At 43.3% G+C, this 24490-nt stretch overlaps 1 protein-coding gene across 8 annotated transcripts in view; it reads left to right on the top strand.

Moving 5' to 3' along the window:
- GLT1D1 (glycosyltransferase 1 domain containing 1) overlaps positions 1 to 24490 on the top strand; it is a 150966-nt gene that overhangs the window by 65221 nt on the left and 61255 nt on the right. The window contains exon 1 of one of the 8 annotated variants that reach the window (XM_075898464.2): positions 14698 to 16198. The exons of the other annotated variants lie outside the window; for them this stretch is intronic. Coding sequence (XP_075754579.2) covers positions 15988 to 16198 — 211 coding nt within the window. The 5' untranslated portion in view covers positions 14698 to 15987. Of the gene's footprint in view, positions 1 to 14697; positions 16199 to 24490 lie in introns of those variants that run through there. 8 annotated transcript variants of the gene reach the window in all.

Raw genomic sequence — 24490 nt, 5'->3', positions numbered from 1 at the left:
TAGTGAAGTGGCCACGGGCCACTTGTCTAAAATTATTGCCCACCCCTGGTCTGGGTGGCACTTACTTTTTTCCCCCAGTGTCTGTAATAGGGTCTATTCATTGAAACAGATACAAGTCACTCCCACGTGTCAGCTATCCACTGCGCCACATGGGTTATGGCATAAGTTAGCATCCCAAGGGCCCAGTGTGGAATGGAAGCCACACCTTGCCAGGAGTGCAGGGAATCTGGCTGGTGGGTCTGGGCATGGATGGGAACTGGCTGTGCTTTTTGTATCTCTCCAGGCTGGCCAGGATCCAGCCCACTGGCATCAGAAAGAAGGTGCTCAGGCCTGTGACAGACTTCAGCTGCCCCCATGGGGTTCTCCAGCAGGTGTGAGTGCATGGCGCACATGGGTGGTACAAGGCAGGGGTGGAGCAGTGCACGGAGCAGTGTGCACATGGCCATGGCAGCAGTGTTTCCTTTGTGAGCAAGATGGTGGCTGGATCTGCTTTTTGCACCTCATGCTGTTCTAAGGTTTCCTGTCCCAGGTATGAGTTCCTGCTGCTCCATTTGCCAGATTTTGGCCAATGGAACAATGGGAAAAGCCTCAAGGCAGCGCACGTGTTCTGCAGCTGGGGTAAAGGAAGGGGGAGGAGGAGCACGCTCTGGCTCTGTCTTCTTCCCCAATCATACAGCAAATCTCGGGGCTTTCTCCACCTCTCCCTCCCCCAAAAAGCCAGCACTGGCTCCAATCTTGCTGGTATGCGAGGCTGGATTATGGTTGGAGTGCATGGGGGCTGAGCTTGAGCTGCGAGTCATATTTGGCTTCTAAGTGTGCCATATGTGTCTTGTGAGCCATACATTGCGTACCACTGCTCTATATGGCCTCACCATGAAGACTATCCTAAAAAATGAGAAACACGCTTCGACTTCTGGACAGGTATTATGCTGCCACTGAACTATTTGGCAACTCTTTTACAGTGATAATTTATATATATCAGTCTGGGCTGAAACTTAGTTTCAAAGCAGGAGAAAATTTTGGAAAAGAACAGATTTGTTTTATTAATAAGTCTTTTAAATAGATAATTAAGGTATTTCAGTGAGAACAGGATGACACTCCTAGCACTGCATCTAGAGTTCATAGACATCAAGAATAATCATCATGTTATTAGAAATGGTTGAAAAAATTCAGAGTGAACTTTGTCAAAAATATTTTGTGAGATTGATTAGATTTCTATGAACTTTGCATGGATCCCAGTTTGACAGCAAGAGTCCGGTCAGCTTCACTCCTGGTATGACATTTGTTCTGATGTGGGATGGAAAGTCTTCCAGAATCTCAAAAATTTTCCTGGGATGGAAAAACTGATTTTCCACTAATCTCTAGTTATTGTTATTAAATATTTAATCGGGTACCCTGACGGACTTAGTCAAAATGTTTAGATGCATTTTTGAATTGCCCATTGAGTCTGTTGGTTAAAATGCCCATTAATAAATTTAGAATTAATATGCCTACTTTACATTTAAAATACTGGGGCATAATGATGCCTTTGAGTACTTACTCACTTGAACAGTAAGTATAAATACTTTAAAAATTATAGCTCCTCTAACCTGAAAATTGGAAAGTTGATATTTTTCCTTTTCAGATTGAAACACAAATCATTTTCTGGGCTCAGAGCACCTTTGCCGGTTTTCAGCCAAGAACAGCAAAACCTTGCTGACTTACTTATTTGAATACAAAATAAATACATACATGGAAGCAGACTGGATTCAGCAAAGGATTTTTGTCCAATTCTGGGGGGCATGGATGGGAATCAGAAATGCAGAATGACTTGTGGCGAATGAGAGTTCTTAGGTGATAAATCTGAGAAATTGTCCAGATTGAGTGTCATTAGAGGAAGTTTTGGGACAAATTGATAAGATTAACAGTAACAAGTCACCAGGACCACATGTTATTCACCCAAGAGTTCTGAAAGAACTCAAATGTGAAATTGAGGAACTATTAACTATGGTTTGTAACGTATCCTTTAAATCAGTTTCTGTACCTAATGACTGGAAGATAGCTAACATGATGCCAATATTTAAAAGGAGCTCTGGCAATTACAGACTGGTAAGTCTAACTGGTAGGTCAGTACAGGGCAAATTAGTTGAAACTACAGTAAAGAATAAAACTGTCAGACACCTAGATGAACGTAATTAGTTTGGGGAAAGTCAACATGGTTTCTGTAAAGGGAAATCATACCTACTAGTGTTCTTTTGAGTTTCAAAAAGATCTCGCCAAACGAAGTGTTTGGGCAACAAAATGGCAAGTGAAATTTAATCTTGATAAATGTAAAATAATGGACGTTGGAAAAAATAATTCCAACTACACGTACAATATGACGGGGACTAATTTAGCTATAACTCCTCAACATAAAGATCTTGGAGTTATTGTGGATTGTTCTCTGAAAACATCCACTTGGTGTGTGTGACGGGGCAAGCCTGCACAACGCGGGGGCGTCCCCCCAGGAGGCATTGTGGGGCGGGAGGCTAGGCAACCACCGGCGTTCTCCCGGTTGCTCGGCAGCCGCGCAAGACGCCCATAGCTCCGGCGCAGCGGGTGACGTCAGCCGGAACGCGCCACGACGCTGGCCGTGTTACCATGGCAACGGGCCGACTCTCAGACGGAGGGGCGAGGCCGCCGCGACGTGCTGGCGCCATGGTTCCGGCGCCAGATTTAAAAAGCCGGTCAGAGGAGAGGACAGGGGGAATTCACTGCGGACGGAGGCAAGCGGCGGGAAGAGCGATCAACGCATCCATCCCCAGCAGTTCCCCCAAGCGGTCCCCGATTGGAGACGGTGAGCAACTTGGACCCGGGGGCATGACGATGGGAAGGGAAGGAAGCAGCCCAGGGCAGAGTCAGGAAAGACTGGTGGGCTGATGAGTTAAGGGGGAACACCCCGTCAGCCAGGTCGGGTCAAGCTGAGTCCGTACCCTTAGGGCCCTGGGCTGGGGCCCGTGAGAGTGGGTGGGCCCGGGCCCCCCTTCCCCTCCCATCTTGCTAGGGAGAGGGAAACTGAAGATAAGCATGTCTAAAAGAAAGACTACGGGAAGTGGTTCGGGGACGTAGGAGTGAGAGCCCGGGGAGTACGCTGCGGAGCGACTTCGGGGCTTCACAGTGTGCAACAGCAGTCAAAAAAGCAAATAGAATGTTAGGAATCATTAAAAAGGGATTGAGAATAAGACAGAGAATATCTTATTGCAGGTATATAAAACCATGGTACACTCACATCTTGAAAACTGCATACAGATGTGGGCACCTCATCTCAAAAAAGATATATTAGCATTGGAAAAGGTTCGGAAAAGGGCAACAAAAATTATTACGAGTTTGGAACGGGTGCCATATGAAGAGAGATTAAAAAGACTTGGGCTTTTCATCTTAGAAAAGAGGAGACTAAGGGGGGATATGACAGAGGTCTATAAAATCATGACTGGTGTGGAAAAAGTAAACAAGGAAAAGTTATTTACTTATTCCCCATAACCTAAGAACTAGGGGTCACCAATTAAAATTAATAGGCAGCATGTTTAAAACAAACAAAAATAAATTTTTCTTCACTTAGCACACAGTCAGTCTGTGGAAGTCTGTGCAAGAGGATGTGGTGAAGTCTAGGACTTTATCTTGGTTAAAAAAAGAGATAGATTCATGGAGGTTAGATCCATCTATAGCTCTTAGTCAAGATGGATAGGAATGGTGTCCCTAGCTTTTGTTTGTCTCTAAATGGATGACAAGAGAGGGATCACATGATGATTATCTCCTGTGTTCCCTCCCTCTAGGGCATCTGCTATTGGCCACTATCAGCAGACATGATACTGGACTAGATGGGCCTTTGGTTGACCTAGTATGACTGTTCTTATAGCTTTGTTATTTTGCCTCCATTCTCATAATCTGGCAATCAGCAGCCCTTCCATCCTTTGAGGATTCTTTTAATTTTTTTAACTCATATCGAAAACATATACTAACATTATATGAGAATTGAGAAGGTATTTTATATAATAGCTACCAAATGAGCATTCATAAATAAAGCCCTATGCCTGTCTACCCAAATCTTCCTACAAGCTTGAAGATATAAATTGGTTTCACAATTTTGCTAATGACAAATTAGAGCCGTCTCTTCTGCTAATGTAAACTAGAGTAATTCCTTGGACTTCAGGGGCTCTGTGTCATTTTATAGCAGATAAGTTTAAAGACACCATAATAGAGGCCCAACTTAACTGTATACCTCAAATTAAAAAACATAGCAAGAGACCTAAAAAAGAGTCACTGTGGCTTAACCACCATGTAAAAGAAACAGTGAGGGACAGAAAGGTATCTTTTAAGAAGTGGAAGTCCAATCCTAGTGAGATAAATAGAAAAGAACATGAACACTGTCAAATCAAGTGTAAAAATGTAATAAGAAAAGCAAAAAAAGATTTTGAGGAACAGTTATCCAAAAACTCAAAAAGAAATAACAAAATGTTTTTTAAGTACATTAGAAGCAGGAAGCCTGCTAAAAAACCTGTGGGTCCCCTTGATGATCGAGCTATAGAAGGAGCAATCAAGGACGATAAAACCAGTGCGGAGAAACTAAATGATTTCTTTGCTTCAGTCTTCACGGCTGAGGACGTTGGGGAGATTCCTGAATCTACACCGTCCTTTGAGGGTGATGAATCTGAGGAACTGTCCCGGATTGAAATATCATTAGAGGAGGTTTTGGAACAAATAGAAAAACTTAATGTTAACAAATCTCCGGGACCGGATGGCATTCATCCAAGGGTTCTAAAAGAACTCAAATGGGAAATTGCTGAGCTATTATCAGTGGTTTGTAACCTATCCTTTAAATCGGCTTCCGTACCTAATGACTGGAAGGTAGTCAACGTGACACCAATATTTAAAAAGGGCTGTAGAGGCGATCCTGGCGATTACAGACCGGTAAGTCTAACTTCAGTACCGGGCAAATTAGTCGAAACAATAGTAAAGAATAAAATTGTGAAGCATGTAGAAGAACATAATTTGTTGGACAAAAGTCAACACGGTTTCTGTAAAGAGAAATCCTGTCGTACTAATCTGTTAGAGTTCTTTGAAGGGGTTAACAAACGTGCGGACCAGGGGGATCCAGTAGATATAGTATACTTGGATTTTCAGAAAGACTTTGACAAGGTCCCTCACCAAAGGCTCTTGTGTAAATTACATGGCCATGGGATAAGAGGGAAGGTCCTTTCTTGGATTGCGAACTGGTTAAAAGACAGGAAACAAAGGCTAGGAATAAATGGTAAATTTTCAGATTGGAGAGGGGTAACTAGTGGTGTCCCCCAAGGGTCAGTCCTGGGACCAATCCTTTTCAACTTATTCATAAATGATCTGGAGAAAGGGGTAAGCAGTGAGGTAGTAAAGTTTGCAGATGACACCAAACTGTTTAGGATAGTCAAGACAGAAGCAGACTGTGAGGGACTCCAAGAAGATCTCACCAAACTGAGTGATTGGGCAACAAAATGGCAAATGAAATTTAATGTGGATAAGTGTAAAATAATGCACATCGGGAAAAATAACCCCAACTTATACGTACAGTATGATGGGGGCTAATTTGGCTATGACAAATCAGGAAAGAGATCTTGGAGTTATCGTGGACAGTTCTCTGAAAACTTCCACACAGTGTGCAGCGGCGGTCAAAAAGGCAAACAAGATGCTAGGAATTATTAGGAAAGGGATAGAAAATAAGACCCAGAATATCTTACTGCCCCTGTATAAAACTATGGTACGCCCACATCTTGAATACTGTGTACAAATGTGGTCTCCTCACTTCAAAAAAGATATTTTGGCCTTGGAAAGGGTTCAGAAAAGGGCAACTAAAATGATTAGGGGTTTGGAACGGGTCCCATATGAGGAGAGGTTAAAGCAACTGGGGCTTTTCAGTTTAGAAAAGAGGAGACTGAGGGGGGATATGATAGCGGTCTATAAAATCATGAGTGGTGTGGAGAGGGCCGATAAAGAAAAGTTATTTATTAGTTCCCTAACTAGAAGAACTAGAGGACACCAAATGAAATTAATGGGGAGCAGGTTTAAAACTATTAAAAGAAAGTTCTTCTTCAAACAGCGTGTAGTCAACCTGTGGAACTCCTTGCCAGAAGAGGCTGTGAAGGCTAGGACTATACTAGAGTTTAAAGAGAAGCTAGATAATTTCATGGAGGTTAGGTCTATAAAAGGCTATTAGCCAGGGGATAAAATGGTGTCCTTGGCCTCTGTCTGTCAGAGGCTGGAGAGGGATGGCAGGAGACAAATCGCTTGATCATTGTCTTCGGTCCACCCTCTCTGGGGCACCTGGTGCTGGCCACTGTCGGCAGACAGGATACTGGGCTGGATGGACCTTTGGTCTGACCCAGTACGGCCGTTCTTATGTTTTTATGTTAAGTTCTGGCCTCTTAAACTTTCAGTTAAAAAGGTGTTTATTCCAGAAATGCTGTAGGTGATGGGAGCTAAAACAATGGTGCTTGACCGGAAGAGAACAAAAAAGCAGGATCTGAGGTATCCGGTAGTCATAGAAATTCAGAGTTACAATAGCCTGACAGGTTGCACTGAGATTCATAGATTTCAGTGTTCATTGTGATCATCTGATCTGACATCCTGAACAACACATGCCATACAATCTTGCATTGAGCTGTGTAACTTCTGGAACACAAATGCAGCACATGCTACTGTAAAGTTGACAGGTGGAACCAACCCTGGAACCTCTGGAGCTTTGTGCATGCACCTTCAATCTACAGCTTGAGCTAAAAGTGAGCTGACTATTAGCAAAAGCTGTAGAGGAGACTCATCGTTCTCTGTAAGTGGTCTCGGTGCCACTATGTGGAAAATACACCACACCCAGCTGTACGTGGGTTACACTACTTCGTGCTATGTCTCTAGGGGAAAAGTAGGTGTGTGGATCATTCATTTATGTGTGCAGTATGTCTGCCATAAGCAGTACCACGCTGGTGTAGACAAATGAATTGTGCCTTCACAGAACGTTTATGAGCCACAGCAATGTTACACTGAGTTCCTATGTCAGCCTTTCAGTAAAAGCAAGCTCTTCTAAACTTTCTCCTTTAATGGCTCATCTGGGCAACGGACTAATTTTAAAAAGCCATTTCACCTTCACTTTGATTATTAAAGCTCCTTTAGCCACCAAGAAAAATTTTCAGGCTTTTTACCCTGAATTTTTTTTTTTTTTTTGGCCTCTTGTTCATCAGTCTGATCTCCAATAGTAAAGCTGTTTCTTCCTCCAGTTATAAATGAATCCACACTGTTCAATTGCTTAATCACTTCAGTAAATGCGTGTCATTATTCAGAACCCATGTCCAATTTTAAATTGAGCTTTGTGAGGTTATTTCGTTCCCAGTAAATCATAGCACACTAGCACAGCACCACTAAGATTAATAATTTTCAGAAGTATAATGATTTGTCACTAGCCAGTATAGCCCTAGCATTGATTGGATCCTGTGTCTTGTTATTTCGTGATTAAAGGAACTGCCGGGTCAGGAGTGCAATGGAGAAGAAGATTCCCCATAAATACAATTTGTCTGATATATTAAAGGCACTTTTATCCTAATGTACTCTAATGCAAAACTGCAAAATAATTCATTATTCACATAAAAAAGCAAACAAAATGACTGTGACTTCCTTGTCTTCTAAGCAATAACTTGAAAACCGACAAAATTATTCAGTGTGTATTGGTTTTATGACCAAGTGCCTCATCTAATTTGTCTTTATCATCAGTCCTGCTCTTCTTTCTGTATTCAGAGATGGACTGCAGGTCTCATCAACTCTTTCCCTATGCCCTGGTAACATTTAGAACATGTTCCATTACAGCAGATCAGGTCTGGTTGTTTGTTATTCTCCAGTAAGCACATAATTAGAGTCAAAGGGAGCAGAAAGATGCTTTTCATGCCATTTGCAATTTCTAGATCCCATCTCTTATACTCTGAATTATGGCAAACTTGTAACAGTTACTGACAAATGAGAAAATATAGCAGTGACAATATTTTCCTCAAAGTAGGGCCATTTTGATTTAGTTAAAGCATGCATTTGCTGAGTGCAGTGCACTTTAACCAGATCATCTACTATTTATGTGATCCTATGACTGCCCAATCTAGTTCATCTTATGAAATTTACTACCTTCTGTCATGTATTCACTACTATATCTATCCTGTCTCTATAGGTGATTAACAGTTTTTTCTCCAAACACTTCTCCTAATAACTGGAATGTATTTTCAGTAGTGTTCTCCATGTTATATGCCCAATTTGTCAGCCAGTACCTAGCCATACAGTTCCGACCAAAGTAACTGGGAGCCATAAATGCTCAATTTCCCTGAACACCTGGTCATATAGTGCTAAGTAAGTGTCATTACATCAGTGGACTCTTTTGAAAACTTTATTTTTTCCTAATTGTTTATGCTCCACTTACATAATCCAACATAGTACTAAGTTCCATATCCTTGGTGATGCCTGATACTCATGCTGAATATAACTTTATATTTAAATAATTCTGTTAAAATCAGTCACACTGTACATGAAGTGAGGTACGTCTATACTGTAGCCTTCTTGTGGAAAAGCATATGCAAATGAAGAGTTGTGTGAAATATTGCTATGCTCTATTTGCATAAGAGCAGATATTTTTTCACAAGAGGCTTTTGCGCAAAAAGGAACTCTGTAGACAGCTCCTTTTTGTGCAAAACCCCCTCTCTTAAGAACATAAGAACGGCCATACCGGGTCAGACCAAAGGTACATCTAGCCCAGTATCCTGTCTGCTGACAGTGGCCAGCACCAGGTGCCCCAGAGAGGGTGGACCGAAGACAATGATCAAGCGATTTGTCTCCTGCCATCCCTCTCCAGCCTCTGACAGACAGAGGCCAAGGACACCATTTTATCCCCTGGCTAATAGCCTTTTATGGACCTAACCTCCATGAAATTATCTAGCTTCTCCTAGTGTAGTCCTAGCCTTCACAGCCTCCTCTGGCAAGGAGTTCCACAGGTTGACTACACGCTGTGTGAAGAAGAACTTTCTTTTAATAGTTTTAAACCTGCTCCCCATTAATTTCATTTGGTGTCCTCTAGTTCTTCTAGTTAGGGAACTAATAAATAACTTTTCTTTATCGGCCCTCTCCACACTACTCATGATTTTATAGACCTCTATCATATCCCCCCTCAGTCTCCTCTTTTCTAAACTGAAAAGCCCCAGTTGCTTTAACCTCTCCTCATATGGGACCCGTTCCAAACCCCTAATCATTTTAGTTGCCCTTTTCTGAACCCTTTCCAAGGCCAAAATATCTTTTTTGAGGTGAGGAGACCACATCTGTACACAGTATTCAAGATGTGGGCGTGCCATAGTTTTATACAGGGGCAGTAAGATATTCTGGGTCTTATTTTCTATCCCTTTCCTAACAATTCCTGCATCTTGTTTGCCTTTTTGACTGCCGCTGCACACTGGAAGTTTTCAGAGAACTGTCCACGATAACTCCAAGATCTCTTTCCTGATTTGTCATAGCCAAATTAGCCCCCATCATACTGTACGTATAGTTGGGGTTATTTTTCCCGATGTGCATTATTTTACACTTATCCACATTAAATTTCATTTGCCATTTTGTTGCCCAATCACTCAGTTTGGTGAGATCTTCTTGGAGTCCCTCACAGTCTGCTTCTGTCTTGACTATCCTAAACAGTTTGGTATCATCTGCAAACTTTACTACCTCACTGCTTACCCCTTTCTCCAGATCATTTATGAATAAGTTGAAAAGGATTGGTCCCAGGACTGACCCTTGGGGGACACCACTAGTTACCCCTCTCCAATCTGAAAATTTACCATTTATTCCTAGCCTTTGTTTCCTGTCTTTTAACCAGTTCGCAATGCAAGAAAGGACCTTCCCTCTTATCCCATGGCCATGTAATTTACACAAGAGCCTTTGGTGAGGGACCTTGTCAAAGGCTTTCTGAAAATCCAAGTATACTATATCTACTGGATCCCCCTGGTCCGCATGTTTGTTAACCCCTTCAAAGAACTCTAACAGATTAGTACGACAGGTTTTCTCTTTACAGAAACCGTGTTGACTTTTGTCCAACAAATTATGTTCTTCTACATGCTTCACAATTTTATTCTTTATTATTGTTTCGACTAATTTGCCCGGTACTGAAGTTAGACTTACCGGTCTGTAATCGCCAGGATCGCCTCTACAGCCCTTTTTAAATATTGGTGTCAAGTTGACTACCTTCCAGTCATTAGGTACGGAAGCCGATTTAAAGGATAGGTTACAAACCACTGATAATAGCTCAGCAATTTCCCATTTGAGTTCTTTTAGAACCCTTGGATGAATGCCATCCGGTCCCGGAGATTTGTTAACATTAAGTTTTTCTATTTGTTCCAAAACCTCCTCTAATGACATTTCAATCCGGGACAGTTCCTCAAATTCATCACCCACAAAGGACGGTGTAGATTCCGGAATCTCCCCAATGTCCTCAGCCGTGAAGACTGAAACAAAGAAATCATTTAGTTTCTCCGCAATGGCTTTATCGTCCTTGATTGCTCCTTTTATAGCTCGATCATCTAGGAGACCCACAGGTTTTTTAGCAGGCTTCCTGCTTCTAATGTACTTAAAAAACATTTTGCTATTTCTTTTTGAGTTTTTGGCTAACTGTTCCTCAAAATCTTTTTTTGCTTTTCTTATTACATTTTTACACTTGATTTGACAGTATTCATGTTCTTTTCTATATATCTCACTCGGATTGGACTTCCACTTCTTAAAAGATACCTTTTTGTCCCTCACTGCCTCTTTTACATGGTGGTTAAGCCACGGTGACTCTTTTTTAGGTCTCTTGCTATGTTTTTTAATTTGGGGTATACATTTAAGTTGGGCCTCTATTATGGTGTCTTTAAAAAGTTTTCATGCAGCTTTTAGGGATTTGGCTCTAGTCACTGTGCCTTTCAATTCCTGTTTTACTAACCTCCTCATTTTTGTGAAATTCCCCTTTTTGAAATTAAATACCAGGGTGCTGGACTGCTGAGGTGTTCTTCCCACCACAGGAATGTTGAATGTTATTATATTATGGTCACTATTCCCGAGCGGTCCTGTAACGGACAAGAGCTGGTCTTCCTGAGGAATATAAAGGATAAACAGAGTTAGAAGATGTATTGAGGATATCAAAGACATATTCCACTAGTGGACATAGTCATCCAAGATTCAAACTCTGGAAGATAAAATAATCATCTCAGACAGAATTTGAAATCTCAGCAAGAAACCTGTCAATACTCTTTGGTAGGAGATCAGTTAATACTTTGAAATGTTTAGGAGACAAAAAAGCAAAAACAAAAAAAACTGAAGTTTTCAAGAGAGATTAAAGATTTGGTATGGTTCAAAGTGAACAGAAAGAGTGATTTGAGAATGGATTCAACCTCACCCTCTGGTCATAACTTAGGCATAATTTGTGAACAAAAGCAAATGCAGGAAGATAATCCTAAATAATGTGGACCTAATATAGAGCTCTAACAGTCTTTGAAATACAAGTGAAAATCAAGCTGAAGTCAGGGATTTAAAAAAATTAACTTTGCTTGACTTTGACCTAGCATTCATAAGACAGTGTTTGTTTATGTGTAACTCTGTACCACAAATTAAGTTATTTAAATACACAAATACTATTTATCTAATCTTTAATATATATTATTTTCAAATCTTAAACTATAAAAAGTAAAACAAATGTTAAAGTTTTGGAGGGAGGGGGCAGGGGTATTAGGATTATAAAATAAATTCTGTTAAAAATAAGCACTCTAAATGAAAATCCTCAGAAGTATGTTTTTTCCCCATTGGAGTTTTGTGAATGCATTTCATGAAAACAGCCATTAAAACCTCTAATAAGAAAAAATATCTGTATTTGAACGAACAGTTTAAAACTAAGTCATGTGTGATTAGATGTTCTCAGACAGCATCCTCGCCTCCAGCAAGTTAGAGTTTGATATCACCCAGACACATAGACTCCCGAGACTCTGCAGTAAGATTTGTAAGAAGACTTTTATACTATATAACTGAAATTGCTCTATCAGATTTTTCTTGATGGTTCATATTGGGAGGGTGTTAAATCAATTTGCTATTTTAAAGTTCTGTGAGGTGACGATGGTTGTCTTTTACTCTTGCCATTAGCATAAAAATAATGTAATCAGGAATGCCTCAGAAATAATTCCTGAGATGCTACTTAGTTTGTTTCTCAGTTAAAATGTCTTGGCAGCTAAGGCATGGATTATTTTCAAGGCCCCATTCACCTAGTACCATGCTATATCTCAGTTCTGAAGGAGAATCTTTGTTTTTACTTCCTAACATATTATGTAATCTTTTTATATATAAACCTTGGCAACATCTACCCTAGTTTCTGTGGCCCTCACATTATTGCTGCAGGGAGGAAACTGGAGGATTTCCATAGTAATAGATCTTCCAACACCTTGGATTTAGTACCACTTCACTACTTGATACTAATCAAATGACTGCCTCTTAAACAAAATACACATAGTCTTTCCCAATTAAGAATCAGTCATTGTCATTTACTATTAATAAACTAAATATATTCTCTAGGAAATTCTTTTATTAGGCTGTCATCCTGACAGAGGTCTTGTCTACATAAAAACTTCCGCTCATTTTATTACGCCAGCTCAGTTAAACTGCCTTAATAAAACTAGTGAAAGTTTTTATGAGCAAACCCGTCTGGACACTTTGAATGGTTGATTTCAGTTTAGGATCAGGTTTAAGCTATTTGACTGAAGCTAAACTGAAACAGGCACAATTGAAAGTGAAATAAGAGCATTCACATCTGTTTAAATCCTTTTATAGTCACATCTCAGATTAATGACTATTAAAATCTAGATTAGGTGTCCACACACAAATGTTTGCAAAGCAAAGAGAGCAATATACTTGTTGTTAGCCATCAGCTCATAGCAACAGTGAAAAGAGTCATGAAGCCAGATGATAATGGATAGTTCTGTTGTCAGGATAGCAAAATGTAGTCTTTGTAATTATCTTTAAAATTGTAAAATTTCATTTAAAAAAGAATGATCACTTGAAGTTTCTGAAAACAAACAGGATTTCATCCAAAATATTAATTAAAAACCTGTCCCCTTACTGGGAAGAAAAGTTTGAAAGTCCCGAAGACTGATGTTATTTCCCCGCTATAATGTTTCATATCTAGTGGCACCACTATCAAATGTGAGAAGGTAACTCTGTCACCAAGTCCATGGCAGTTCTGCAAAGTAGGAATGTAAAGGACTAGTCAGTTAGTCAACAGGATAGTCAACTTCCCTCTCCCCTCCCTCCATTCTTCCTGCCTCTATCAGATAGAAGGGGAGAATGGGGAGGGGGGTAATTAAAAGCAGCAGTGCCTCACAGAGCCTAGGGTCAGCTTTTCAAAGCAGAAGTGCCCATGTGGAGTCCAGAGTCAGCAGGGCTTCCTGCTGGCCCTGGACTCCATGCGGTGTTCCAATTTTGAAATGCACAAGAGCCCCAGCTGGAGCTCTTGTTTATTTCAAAGGCGGAACGTGGAAGTGCTTATTGGCTAGTCAAGTTGTCGATGGAAATTCCATTGACTACTCTACTAGTAAATTAATCACTGCTTAACATCCCTGTTGAAAGCTTGTTAATAATCGGGCCAACTGCAGTGATGGTGTTTGCTTTAGTGACACTTATCCACTAAGAACTGGAGAGAGAATGCAAACATTGGATGGCAATCATATGATAGTGCCATTTGAGCACTGTCTGCCTCGGCTGGATTTGAATAAAGTACTCAAAAGAAAAAAGGTTAAAAATCCGGTTTTAGGATGTCATTTCTTTGTAGTTGGTTCTTAAAAGACAATCTATTATTTCCTCAGTTTTATTTTAAAAAGCTCTATGACCTTATGGAATACATGGTAAAAGATTTTATTTTATGGATATAGGAAGAAGTCTATATACATCACAAATAAAGCTCAAAGGAAGGAAAATATTAAGGACATCTATACGAATACAGGGGCAGAGATTCTAAGAAAAATTTCAACAATTTCTGTCTTTCTTCCCACCTAAAGTTATAATTATCTGTTAGTGACATTCTAGTTGCTTGCTGTGAAAATGATTGATGTGACAAACTCAGGATTATGATTTCAGATGAGGAACAAATTGTAGGAGCTGAACCAAAAAAGATCTTGTTTTCATGCAGAAGTGTTGTATAATCAGAGTTCTATCTAACCACAAGGTTTTCCAAAAGACACGCTTGATCTTGAGAAGCTTTTTGTATTTTCACTGTGCTTTTCAGCTGAGAAGTTCAAAACACTTTACCAACATTACTTGGTTACAACTTCATAACATCTCTTGTGGAATTATATTTATTTTACAGATAGATACATATAGGTTGTTTGCCATTAAGTGATTCACTCTTGATCAGGTGAGTCAAGAACACAGCCAGGCATAGAATAGATTTATATAACTGTAGGACAGAAAGGAATTTTGAGCAGTCATCCAGTCCAGACCCCCGTACTTATGTCAGGACCAAGCACTATCTAGATCATCCCTAATAGATATTTGTCAAACCTGCTTTTAAAAATCTCCAATGCTGCAGATTCCACAACTTCCTTAGGTAATTTATTTTAGTGCTTAACCACCTTGACAGTTAGCTATTAGAAAAAATTTCTTAACGTAAACCTCTCTTGCTGCAATTTAAGCCCATTATTTCTTGTCCTATCATTAGAGGTTAAGGAGAATAGTTTTTTCCTTCTCCTTGTAACAAACAACATTTTGGTTTCTTGAAAATAGTTATGTCCTCTCTGTCTTCTCTTTTCCAAACTGAACAAACCCAGTTCTTTCCATCTTCCTTCATGGGTCCTGTTTTTTAGACCTGTAATATGTTGAGGCCAGTTGAAAACTAATCAGTGTGGAGTACAATGGAAGAATTTATTTCCTTTGTCTTACCTACAAGACTCCAGCTAATACATCCCAGAATGTCGTTTGCTTTTTTTGCAACATTGTCATACTGTTGAGTCATATTTCATTTGTGGTCCACTATGAAACCCTGCCCCTAATCCTTTCCCCTTTTCTATCCTAGTTATTTCCCATATTGTATATGTGCAACTGATTGTTCCTTCTTTAAGTGGATTAATTAGCCTTTGTCCTTATTGAATTTCATCCTGTTTACTTCAGAACATTTCTCCATGTTGTCCAGATCATGATTAAGAATCCTATCCTCCAAAGCACTTGCAGCCCTTCCCAGGTTGGAATCATCTGCAAACTTTATAAGTAGATTCTTTCTGTGCCATTATATAAATCATTAGTGAAAATATTGAATGGAACTGGACCCAGGACATATCCCTCTGGAACTGCTCTCATCAACTATGTCTACACAGCACCGTTATTTCAGAATAAGCTATTCTGGAAGAGATTTTCTGGAATCGCTTATTTCGAAATAACGCATCTACACACAAAATGTGTTTTGAAATAGCACTTAGCTATTTTGAAACAGAGCATCCACAACTGATTGGACATTGAATTGCATTTAAGACCATCCAGAACCAGTTCAGGCAGGGCATCAGGTCAGTACTTGCTTTGTGTACTGACAAGATAGCTGCTTGAGGCTATCTGAGGGCTCGTGCTTAAAGGGATGCCCGTGGACAGCTGTTTCTCAGGTTTCTCTGCTTACTTCCCTACATCTCTGAAGGACAGCAAAGTATTTTTTCTTTTTGCTCTGGTTGCCCTGCTTCAGGACACCACAGCACTCTCTGCTATGCAGCTGAAGCTGCCTCCAGGAAGTCTTCAGTTCTTGCAGCTTTTGCTGCCGGTCATGCAGCACTTTCTGCAGGCTGCCTTCCACATTCTGCTGGAACCCAGCCCTTGTGGCAGTCCCTCCTTGGTTATGTGAGGGCACTCACAGCTGGAGGCTGCCCACCATAGTTTGGATGCCTTGCCCTGCTGCATCTGGTGTCTGGACACAAGTGCAGATTGGTGGGACTACATCGTTCTGGAATGCTGGGGAGACCAACAATGGCTCCAGAACTTCAGAATGAAGAAAGGTACCTTCCTCAAGCTCTGTCAGTGGCTCACCCCTGCCCCGAGGCAACGGGACACGCATGTAGGCTTGCCATCCCCCTCCAGAAGTCTGTTTCCATTTCCCTCTGGAAACTCTCCATGCCAGTTCGGTGTAGGGAGATTGACCATCGGGGCACTGGTTGTGCAGGTATGTGGCATTCTCGGGCTACTGTCGTAGGAGGGGGGTAGAGGGATAGAATGAGCTTCCCTAAGGAAAGGGGGGGGTAGAAGTGGCGGTGGTACAAGTCCCCTCCCTTGGAGGGTTTGTTCTCTTCCGTCCTCACAAAGCCCTGGTAAGGGTGGGCATGATTGCAGGGATTGCACGTGGGGAGGGGGACTAGGTGAGAGTAGGGAGTAAACTCTCAGGCACCCCTATGATTCTTGGTTTGTCTCCTTCTGCAGGTGGCCAGGGCCATCAGCAGCATCCTGATGCACAGAGCCATCTGCCTGGCAGATGAGGACACTGTCATCAAGGAATTTGATGCCCTGGACTTCCCCAACTGTGGGGGGGGGCTAGTTATTAAGGGGACCCACATCCCTATCCGTGTTACAAACCACTGGGCATCAAGCTACATCAATTGGAAGGGATACTTTTCGGTGGTCCTGCAGGCCATGACTGACCACCGGGGTCAGTTCACAGACATATATGCCGGGTGGTCGGGGAAGGCACATGACGCACGTGTCTTCAGAAACTTGAGTATATTCCAGAAGCTGCATGCCAGATCTTTCTTCCCCACCCATCTGCCTGGTGAGGGATGTGGCCTATCTCGTGCACACATGGCTCACGAATTCCTTCCCTGGTTATCTCAACCTCAACCCTTCACAACAGGCATTTAATGACAGGCTGAGCAAGGCCCGCATGGTGGTCAAGGTGCACATCTCAGGGAGACCAGTGACACTCCCCTGATACACCCAACTGAGGGTTTCTGCTTCACCCCTCACTGCCATCCTTCCACGTACCCCTCCTTTTCCTGATGAAAAAATAAAGACACTTTTTTTGGAAAACTTAACGCTCTATATTTTACATAACTGGGAGGAGGGGTGTCAAAGAAACTAGGGAGAGACTGGGGAAAAAGGAGAGGTGATAGGGTGGAAGAAGGGGGGTATTGAAAACCTTGGAGGAGGGAGCTGGAAGGGGGACAAAGGGGAAGGATAGGCTCAGGACTGGGTGTGGCACCGGGTTCTGTGGATCCCACTGCCAGAGATGCCGGGGCTTCAGCATCCACTGGGGGATAGGGAGACTGTGGAGGGAGGAGTGACAGCAGGAGATGGAGCAGAGGTTAGAGCGGGAGGAGGCAGCATGCTCTGCACAAGGGAATGCACATCATAGCACAGAGAGGGGCCCTGCACAAGCAGCTTCTGTCAGCTCTCCAGCCATAGCTGCAGGTGATGGATAGTTTGGTGCAGGGCCCAGAGTGCCACCAGGTGCTGCCTCTGGTATTTGTTCATGGGATGGGTGTGCCTGTGGAAGCTTCGGGTCTGGGAGGCTGTCCTGGGTGGTGTTAACTGCCCTGAGGTGGTCCAGCTGTGGAGAACAAAGATAGATGGTCAGTCATCCCAGGGGACACAGTGCCTGGAGCCCAGCCCCTGTCTGCGAGCCAAGATCAACAGTTCTCAGCTCTGTGTCAGGCGATGTGCTTGGAGCTAGGCCATGTGCGCATTGGTCAATGGCCCCAGATGTCCCCAGAAGTGGGGGCTGATACAAGTGCATACCCATGAGCCATGCACAGGACTGCTTTGGGTGTGTGTGTGTGTGTGTGTGTCCCCTGCCTCCTTGAGGTGGCTTGTGGAGGGAGGCTGTCCCACCCCAAGGTCAGGAGCATAGCAGGCCTCTCCAGACACCCTGTGCCCAATAGCCCAAGGATCCTCTGAGGCAACCTCCTGGGGTCATGTACCCAAGAGAGGTATGGCACATGCCCCTATGTGCATAGGTTGCTGCGTGATCCACAGCCAGCAAGGGCCAAGCGAGGAGCACCCAGCTTCCCCCAACTCAGCCATCTCCTCCACCCCCTGTATGAAGGGAAAGTGATGGCACTTAGACGATGTTCCTTCTCCAGCCTCGGACAACACCTTGGACCTGTCCACAGGGAAGGTGTCAGGGTCCTGGGTTAGCTGTGTGCTGAGGCTGGCCTTATCCGGGTCCTGGTCCTTCTCCTCGTCGCCATTCCTTGCCTCCCTCCTCCCGGGGGGATGACGATGGTAGTCTCCAGCCCGGAGTCGGATCTCTTTCACCTTCATCCTCACCTGTTCTTGGGTGCAGATGTGCCCCTTTGCTTCTCAGGCTGTCTGCCATTTGACCATAGACGGACGCATTCTTGTGTCTAGTGTGGAGATCCTGGAGGTTCATTTGGCCTCCCCATCACCCCAACCTCAATAAGGTCCAGGATCTCCGCACCAGACCAGGAAGGCACATGTCTTTTGCAGCCCCTGGCAGGCTGCTGGGAGCTGTCTGCATGCTCTTGGGGAGCAGTGGAGGGCTGGGTGGCATCATGAGGCTGGTTCATTTTGGGACCTAAATGCAGTCAGGGGAAGCTGCAGGGGTGGTTTAAGGCTGTCGCCTGCTGTGAGCCACAAACCCTGTCTGCAGAGTCTGCAGCTTTAAGGGCCCTGGAGGGGGAGGAGTTCTTCTGTGTGTAGACAGAGTGGCCAGCAGGTCATCCTGGGAAGGGCTGGAGCCCCCCTATTTCAAAATAGCCCCTATTCTATGTCTACACAGCCCCTATTCCGAAATATCTATTGCGGAATACGTGCTATTCGTAGAATGAGCTTTACAGAACTCAAAGTGGCTTATCTGCTATTTCAAAATTATTTCAAAATTGTGGTTTTGATGTGTAGACGCTTGCAAAGTTATTTTGGAATAGTGGCTGTTACTCCAAAATAACTTTGCTATGTAGACACACCCATCGTGTCCTTCCATCATGATTATGAATCATTAATAAGTATTCTCTGGAAACTCTATCTATGTTATATTTTCCTAGTTTGTTAATGAGAAGATCATACAGGACTGTATCAAATGCCTAACCAAAGTCTAGATATAGCACATTTACGAGTTCCGCCCTATCCATAAGAGTTGTTACCTTGTCAAGGAAAGTTGTCAGGTTGGTTTGACATGATTTGTTCTAAGAAATCCATTCTCTTACTTATCACCTTATTATCTTCTTGGTGTATGCAAACTGATTCATTAATTATTTGCTCCATTATCTTTCCTAGTACAAAAGTTAAGCTGACTGGTCTATAATTCCCTGGGTTGTTCCTACATCCCTTTTTATAGATGGGCACTGTATTTGCCCCTTTCCTGTCTCAGATGTCTCTTCAATCAGCTCCTTGACTATTTTAGGATGCATTTCATTAGGCTCTGGTGACTTGAAGCCATCTAACTTGTCTAAGTAATTTTTAACGTGTTCTTTCCCTATTTTAGCTTCTGATCCTATCCCATTTTCACTGGCTTTCACTATGTTAGGCAGCTAGTCGCCAACAATCTTCTTGGTGAAAACTGAAACAAAGAAGTCATTAAATACTTCCGTCATTTCCACATTTTCTGTTGTTATTTTTCCATCTTCATTGAGTAATGGCCCTACTCTGTCCTTGGTCTCCCTCTTTCTTCTAATTCCTAGCCCCTTATTATAGCTACAAGACAAAATTTTGGAGACCAAATTCTATGGTAGTGTGATTGCACTGAAATCAGTGGAGTTATGCCATAGAAAAATTTACCTGCTCTCTTTATAGTGAAATTATACTCTGATATATCATTGTAAAAGTGGCAGCCCTTTTAATGAACTATTAATGGTGGTCAAGTTTGTTCCATTTACAAGTTTGCTTTACAAAATCAATCAGATAAGTGCAATACAGATATTGCAGGTCAAATCTGAACCCAGACATCAGAAGTGGAGAGTGGAATTTTGTCCCATAGGAGCTGGAATTTTTTTCTATTTATGATGCGTGAGCCAGAACACAATTCAGCTTATATTGCCAAATCATTGACTCTCTAATGCTTTCAATAGTGAAAGTAACATGAAAAAAGTAAAAATAAATAAATATTTTTTGTCATCAATGCAAGAAGATTCTATCAAAGTCGAATCTTTCTATTAAAAGTGTTACTTTTGCATATTTGCTTTTCAACCCACACTTTCAATAGAAATTGCATTACAGCTGAGTTAAAATTTCTTGGAAGCTCAGTGTCTCAGCAACAAGTGAAGCTCTAATTTAAGCTACCTCTCTTCCCACCCCCAAAAAATCAAGAACAAAAAAACCAGGTGCCTTCTGTCAGACATCAATTTCCACATAGCTGTTATGGCAGTAGCACCTAAAAAGCCAGTAGCACTGACTGTATTAATCTCTCCCCATATTAGGGCTCTTGAGTATCTTGTGAGGCCAAATCAAAACTGAGAATGTTGAAATGATTGCTTTCTTGTCCAGATAGTTATAGTTTACTTTTCACAGCAGGGGTTCCAAGAAGTCTTGGAAGAGCACCGAGGAGGTGAAAATCCAGTGGTAGCATTATCTTCATGTGAAAATTTAATCATCTTCAGTGAATAAATAGAAAGCCAACTAGACATACAGGTGTTGCTTAAGTCTGACTGTAAGCAGACCCAAAATAGAATGGACTACTGACAGTGGGGATTGGCTGTAATGCTCCTGCGAAGGAATCTTCCCACAAATGTTTTTTGATATGAGTATTAGGTTGAGGAAAGTTGAGACATAAAAATGAATTGGGCAAAGAGTAAGATGTACTGCATGTAATAAAATATAATTGTTAACTGATTCCTGGCTCAGGAATTGGATTGTCGTAGCTGGTAATAGCTCCTTTTTGATAGTTTTTAGGACAATCAGAATTGCCATATAGGATCAAAACCATGTTCCATCTAATTCAGTATTATGTCTCTGATAGTGAATATTATGAGAGGTTTCAGAGGAAGGGGCAAAAAGTCCCATAATGGACTATTAGGATTGGATGTTCCTGTCTATGGGAGTTAGGCACCCAGTTTCAATTAAAAACCAAACTCCTTTAATGCCCTTTGAAAAAAAATCACAGCCTTATGAAATAACCTGCCCATCAGAAAAGCTGGTTATGAATGTTTGCGCAACATTAGGAAAGAATATATCAGTAATTTGCGCTACAGAATTCCAGTGGAATGTATAGAAAGTGCACAAATACATAGGTGCTACCCTGCTGTCAGACTGGTATAGATGTGGCTCTTTGAATGGTAACTTTAAATACTGGATGAATGAAGAAATCTCTTACAAAATAATGCAATTACCAGTTAGCACTTACAAAGGGCCCAAGCCACAGAACTGCAGAGTAATGTGCACTATGTGGGCTAAAGCATTACACTGGGGTGTATGAGACCCGGATTCTATTTCAGGCCCTGCCAGTAGCCTGCTAGATGCCTTAGGCAAGTCATTTCATTTCTCTCTGTTATCCCCATTTTACATGGGGATACTGAATCAAAGTGCTCTGAGATCTGCTGATGAAAGCTCTCTGCAACTATTATTATTTATCCTGGGTATGTCTACACAGCAAAGTTATTTTGAAATAACTTTCCTAGCATCTACACAGCCAAACCGCTATTTCGAAATAAATTCAAAATAGCAGAGCGTGTATTTAGAATTTGGTAAACCTCATTCTACGAGGAATAACGTCAAATTCAAAATAGCTATTTCAAAATAAGTGCTGTGTAGACACTTATTTCCAAATAGGGGGCCTCCAGCCTTCCCAGGGTGCCCTGGTGGCCACTCTAGCCTCAACCAAGAACACTTCTCTCGCTCCCCGCTTCCTCGGAGCCCTTAAAGGGGTAGAGTCTGGCCACAGTGCCTGTGCCAGCTTCAAGCCTGCCAGCCCAGAGCCAGCAGTCACTACCCCTGACCCAGTGGCCTTAAAACATGAGCCAGCAAGCCACTGGCAGCCAGCCCTCCACCGCTTTCCAGGAGCAGTCTGCCAGCTCCCAGGAGCCTGTCAGGGCCCAGAGAAGGTGGGCACCTTCCTGGTTCAGGGTGGAGATCATGGACCTTATTCAGGTTTTGGGGGGATGCCCCCAACGTCCATGATCTCCGCAGTAGATGGAGGAATGCGGCCATCTATGGCAGGATAGCTGCCAGCCTGGCCACCAAAGGCCACATGAGAACCCAGGAGCAGGTTTGCATGACAATCAAGTTGGTCTGGTGAGACCCCCAACCCTGAGCCCTGAGCTTCCCCTCTCCCTTCTTCTGCTTGCTTCCCCCTTCCAGCTCCCTTCTCCCAGGTTGCTCCTTCCCCTCTCCCACCCTCTCTTTTCCCTTCTCCTGCCTCCTTTTCCCAGTCTCACCAGAGTTTCATTGCCCCCCCCCCCCGTTTTGTTAAATAAAGAGAGTTTGTGTTCATGAAAATATGTGTACAGGCAGTCCCCGAGTTACGCGGATCCGACTTATGTCGGATCCGCACTTACGAACGGGGCTTTCTCGCCCCGGAGCTCACAGGCAGCGATCCGCCACCTCGACCTCCGGGACGAGAAAAGCTGCTCACGGTGCCCCTGGTCTGCTGGAGACCGTCTCCAGCAGACCAGGGGCACCGTTAGCGAAGCTGCAGCGGTGGCGGGTTCCCACGCCTCTGACACTTTGCCAGAGCAAAGCCTCAGAGGCGCGGCACCCCGCTGCCACTGTGGCTTTGCTCCCCGTGTCCCTGGTCTGCTGGGGGGGGGGGGCGCAGCTAGTGTGCCCCCCCCAGCAGACCAGGCTTTTGTTGCCGGACCCTGGGGCAGAGCAGCTGGGGCGCTGCCGGTTGGTCCCGCAGCGCTGCTCTGGGCACTACTGGACCAACCCAGCAGCACCCGAGCTGCTCTGCCCCAGGCGTCCTGATTCAGCCGCTGCTGGTCAGTTTCAGCAGCGGCTGAATCAGGACGCCTGGGGCAGAGCAGCTGGGGTGCCGCTGGGTTGGTCCAGTAGCGCCGAGGAGCGGTGCTACTGGAGCAACCCAGCAGCACCCCAGCTGCTCTGCCCCAGGCGTCCCCAAGTCAGCTGCTGCTGAAACTGACCAGCACTGACTACAGGAAGCCCGAGGCAGAGTTGCTCTGCCCCAGGCTTCCTGGAATCAGCGCTGATCAGTGTCAGCAGCAGCTGACTTGGGGACGCTTGGGGTTCTTAAGTTGAATCTGTATGTAAGTCAGAACTGGCGGTCAGTTTCAGCAGCGGCTGAATCTGGACGCCAGTTCCGACTTACATACAGATTCAATTTAAGAACAAGCCTACAGTCCCTATCTTGCACGTAACCCGGGGACTGCCTGTATTTTATTTGACATCAGGAACGGGGGTTAGGGAAGGGTAAGTGAAAGGACTTGAGGGAGGAATGAGGTACAAGCCCCCACTGGGGCAGACCAGAGAGGCTCTTAGTGCTCCTCAGGCTGAAAGCTCTCCCTAAGGGCTTCCTGGATACTGACAGCCCCCCAATGGACCTCCCGGATGGTAGCCTGCAGAAAGTGCAGCCAGGCTCGCAGCAGCGTGTCCAAGAGAAGCACCAGAGTGCTCAGGGGCAGCTCTGGCTCCATGTTGCAGAGTGCTGTGGTGTCCCGAGGGAGGGCAACCAGAGCAGGCAGAGACAAAATGCTTTGCTGTCCCTCATTGAGGTAGATAAGCAAGCAGGGAAACCTGAGAACTGGCTGTCTGGGAGGGTTCCTTTAAGCACAGACCTCAGATAGACACAGGCAGCAGCCTCACAGAGCAAATTCTGACCTGGTGCCCTCCTGGAACTGGTTCCGGCCAGCCTTAAATGCGATTCAGAGTCCACTCAGTGTGGATGCGGTATTTCGAAATAGCAAAATGCTGTTTCAAAATGTATTTTGTGTGTAAACGCATTATTTCAAAATAACTATTTTGAAATAAGATATTTCGAAATACCACTGTAGTGTAGACTGCTGTGACTTGAGGTTGCCCAGAACCTACTGCAGGATGCTCAGCACCTTCCAGATTTGATCTCACTGTGCTTTTCATCTTCAAACTGCTTTACAAACATTATTTACACAAATAAATAAAAAGGCAATGCAGAAAAAAGATGCTAAGAGCTAGGAAGAAGCAAATATATTAGATTTATCAAGGCCAGCAGGTATGTATTAAACCCAAGGATCTTCATAACTTTTGTGATGAACTCTACACCTACAATAACGGAATTCTGGATACTCATTGCAGTGCAATTGTTAGTGTCAATCTGATGTTCCTATCCACAGCAGCCAAAGAGGTTAAAAAGTATCAGGAGGTGGAGAAAGCTTAATTTAAATCAAATGTCTGTGCCTTACGTGTAATTAAAATTCAGGCAGAGTTGCTATGCTCAGTCTGACCCTTTTTCTAGCAGTTTTCTTTGTGGAAGTTTATATTATGACTCAAAACCAGTCTAGATTCTTCTAAGAGCATAATGTCTTAATGGGGCATCATACCAGACTAAAGGACCTTTCCAGGCCAAACATTGTGTATTATG

This window comes from Pelodiscus sinensis, chromosome Z, assembly GCF_052426305.1.
Source record: "Pelodiscus sinensis isolate ZL-2025 chromosome Z, ASM5242630v1, whole genome shotgun sequence".
Taxonomy (NCBI): Eukaryota; Metazoa; Chordata; order Testudines; family Trionychidae; genus Pelodiscus; species Pelodiscus sinensis.
This window is presented reverse-complemented; position numbering and strand designations above follow the sequence as displayed.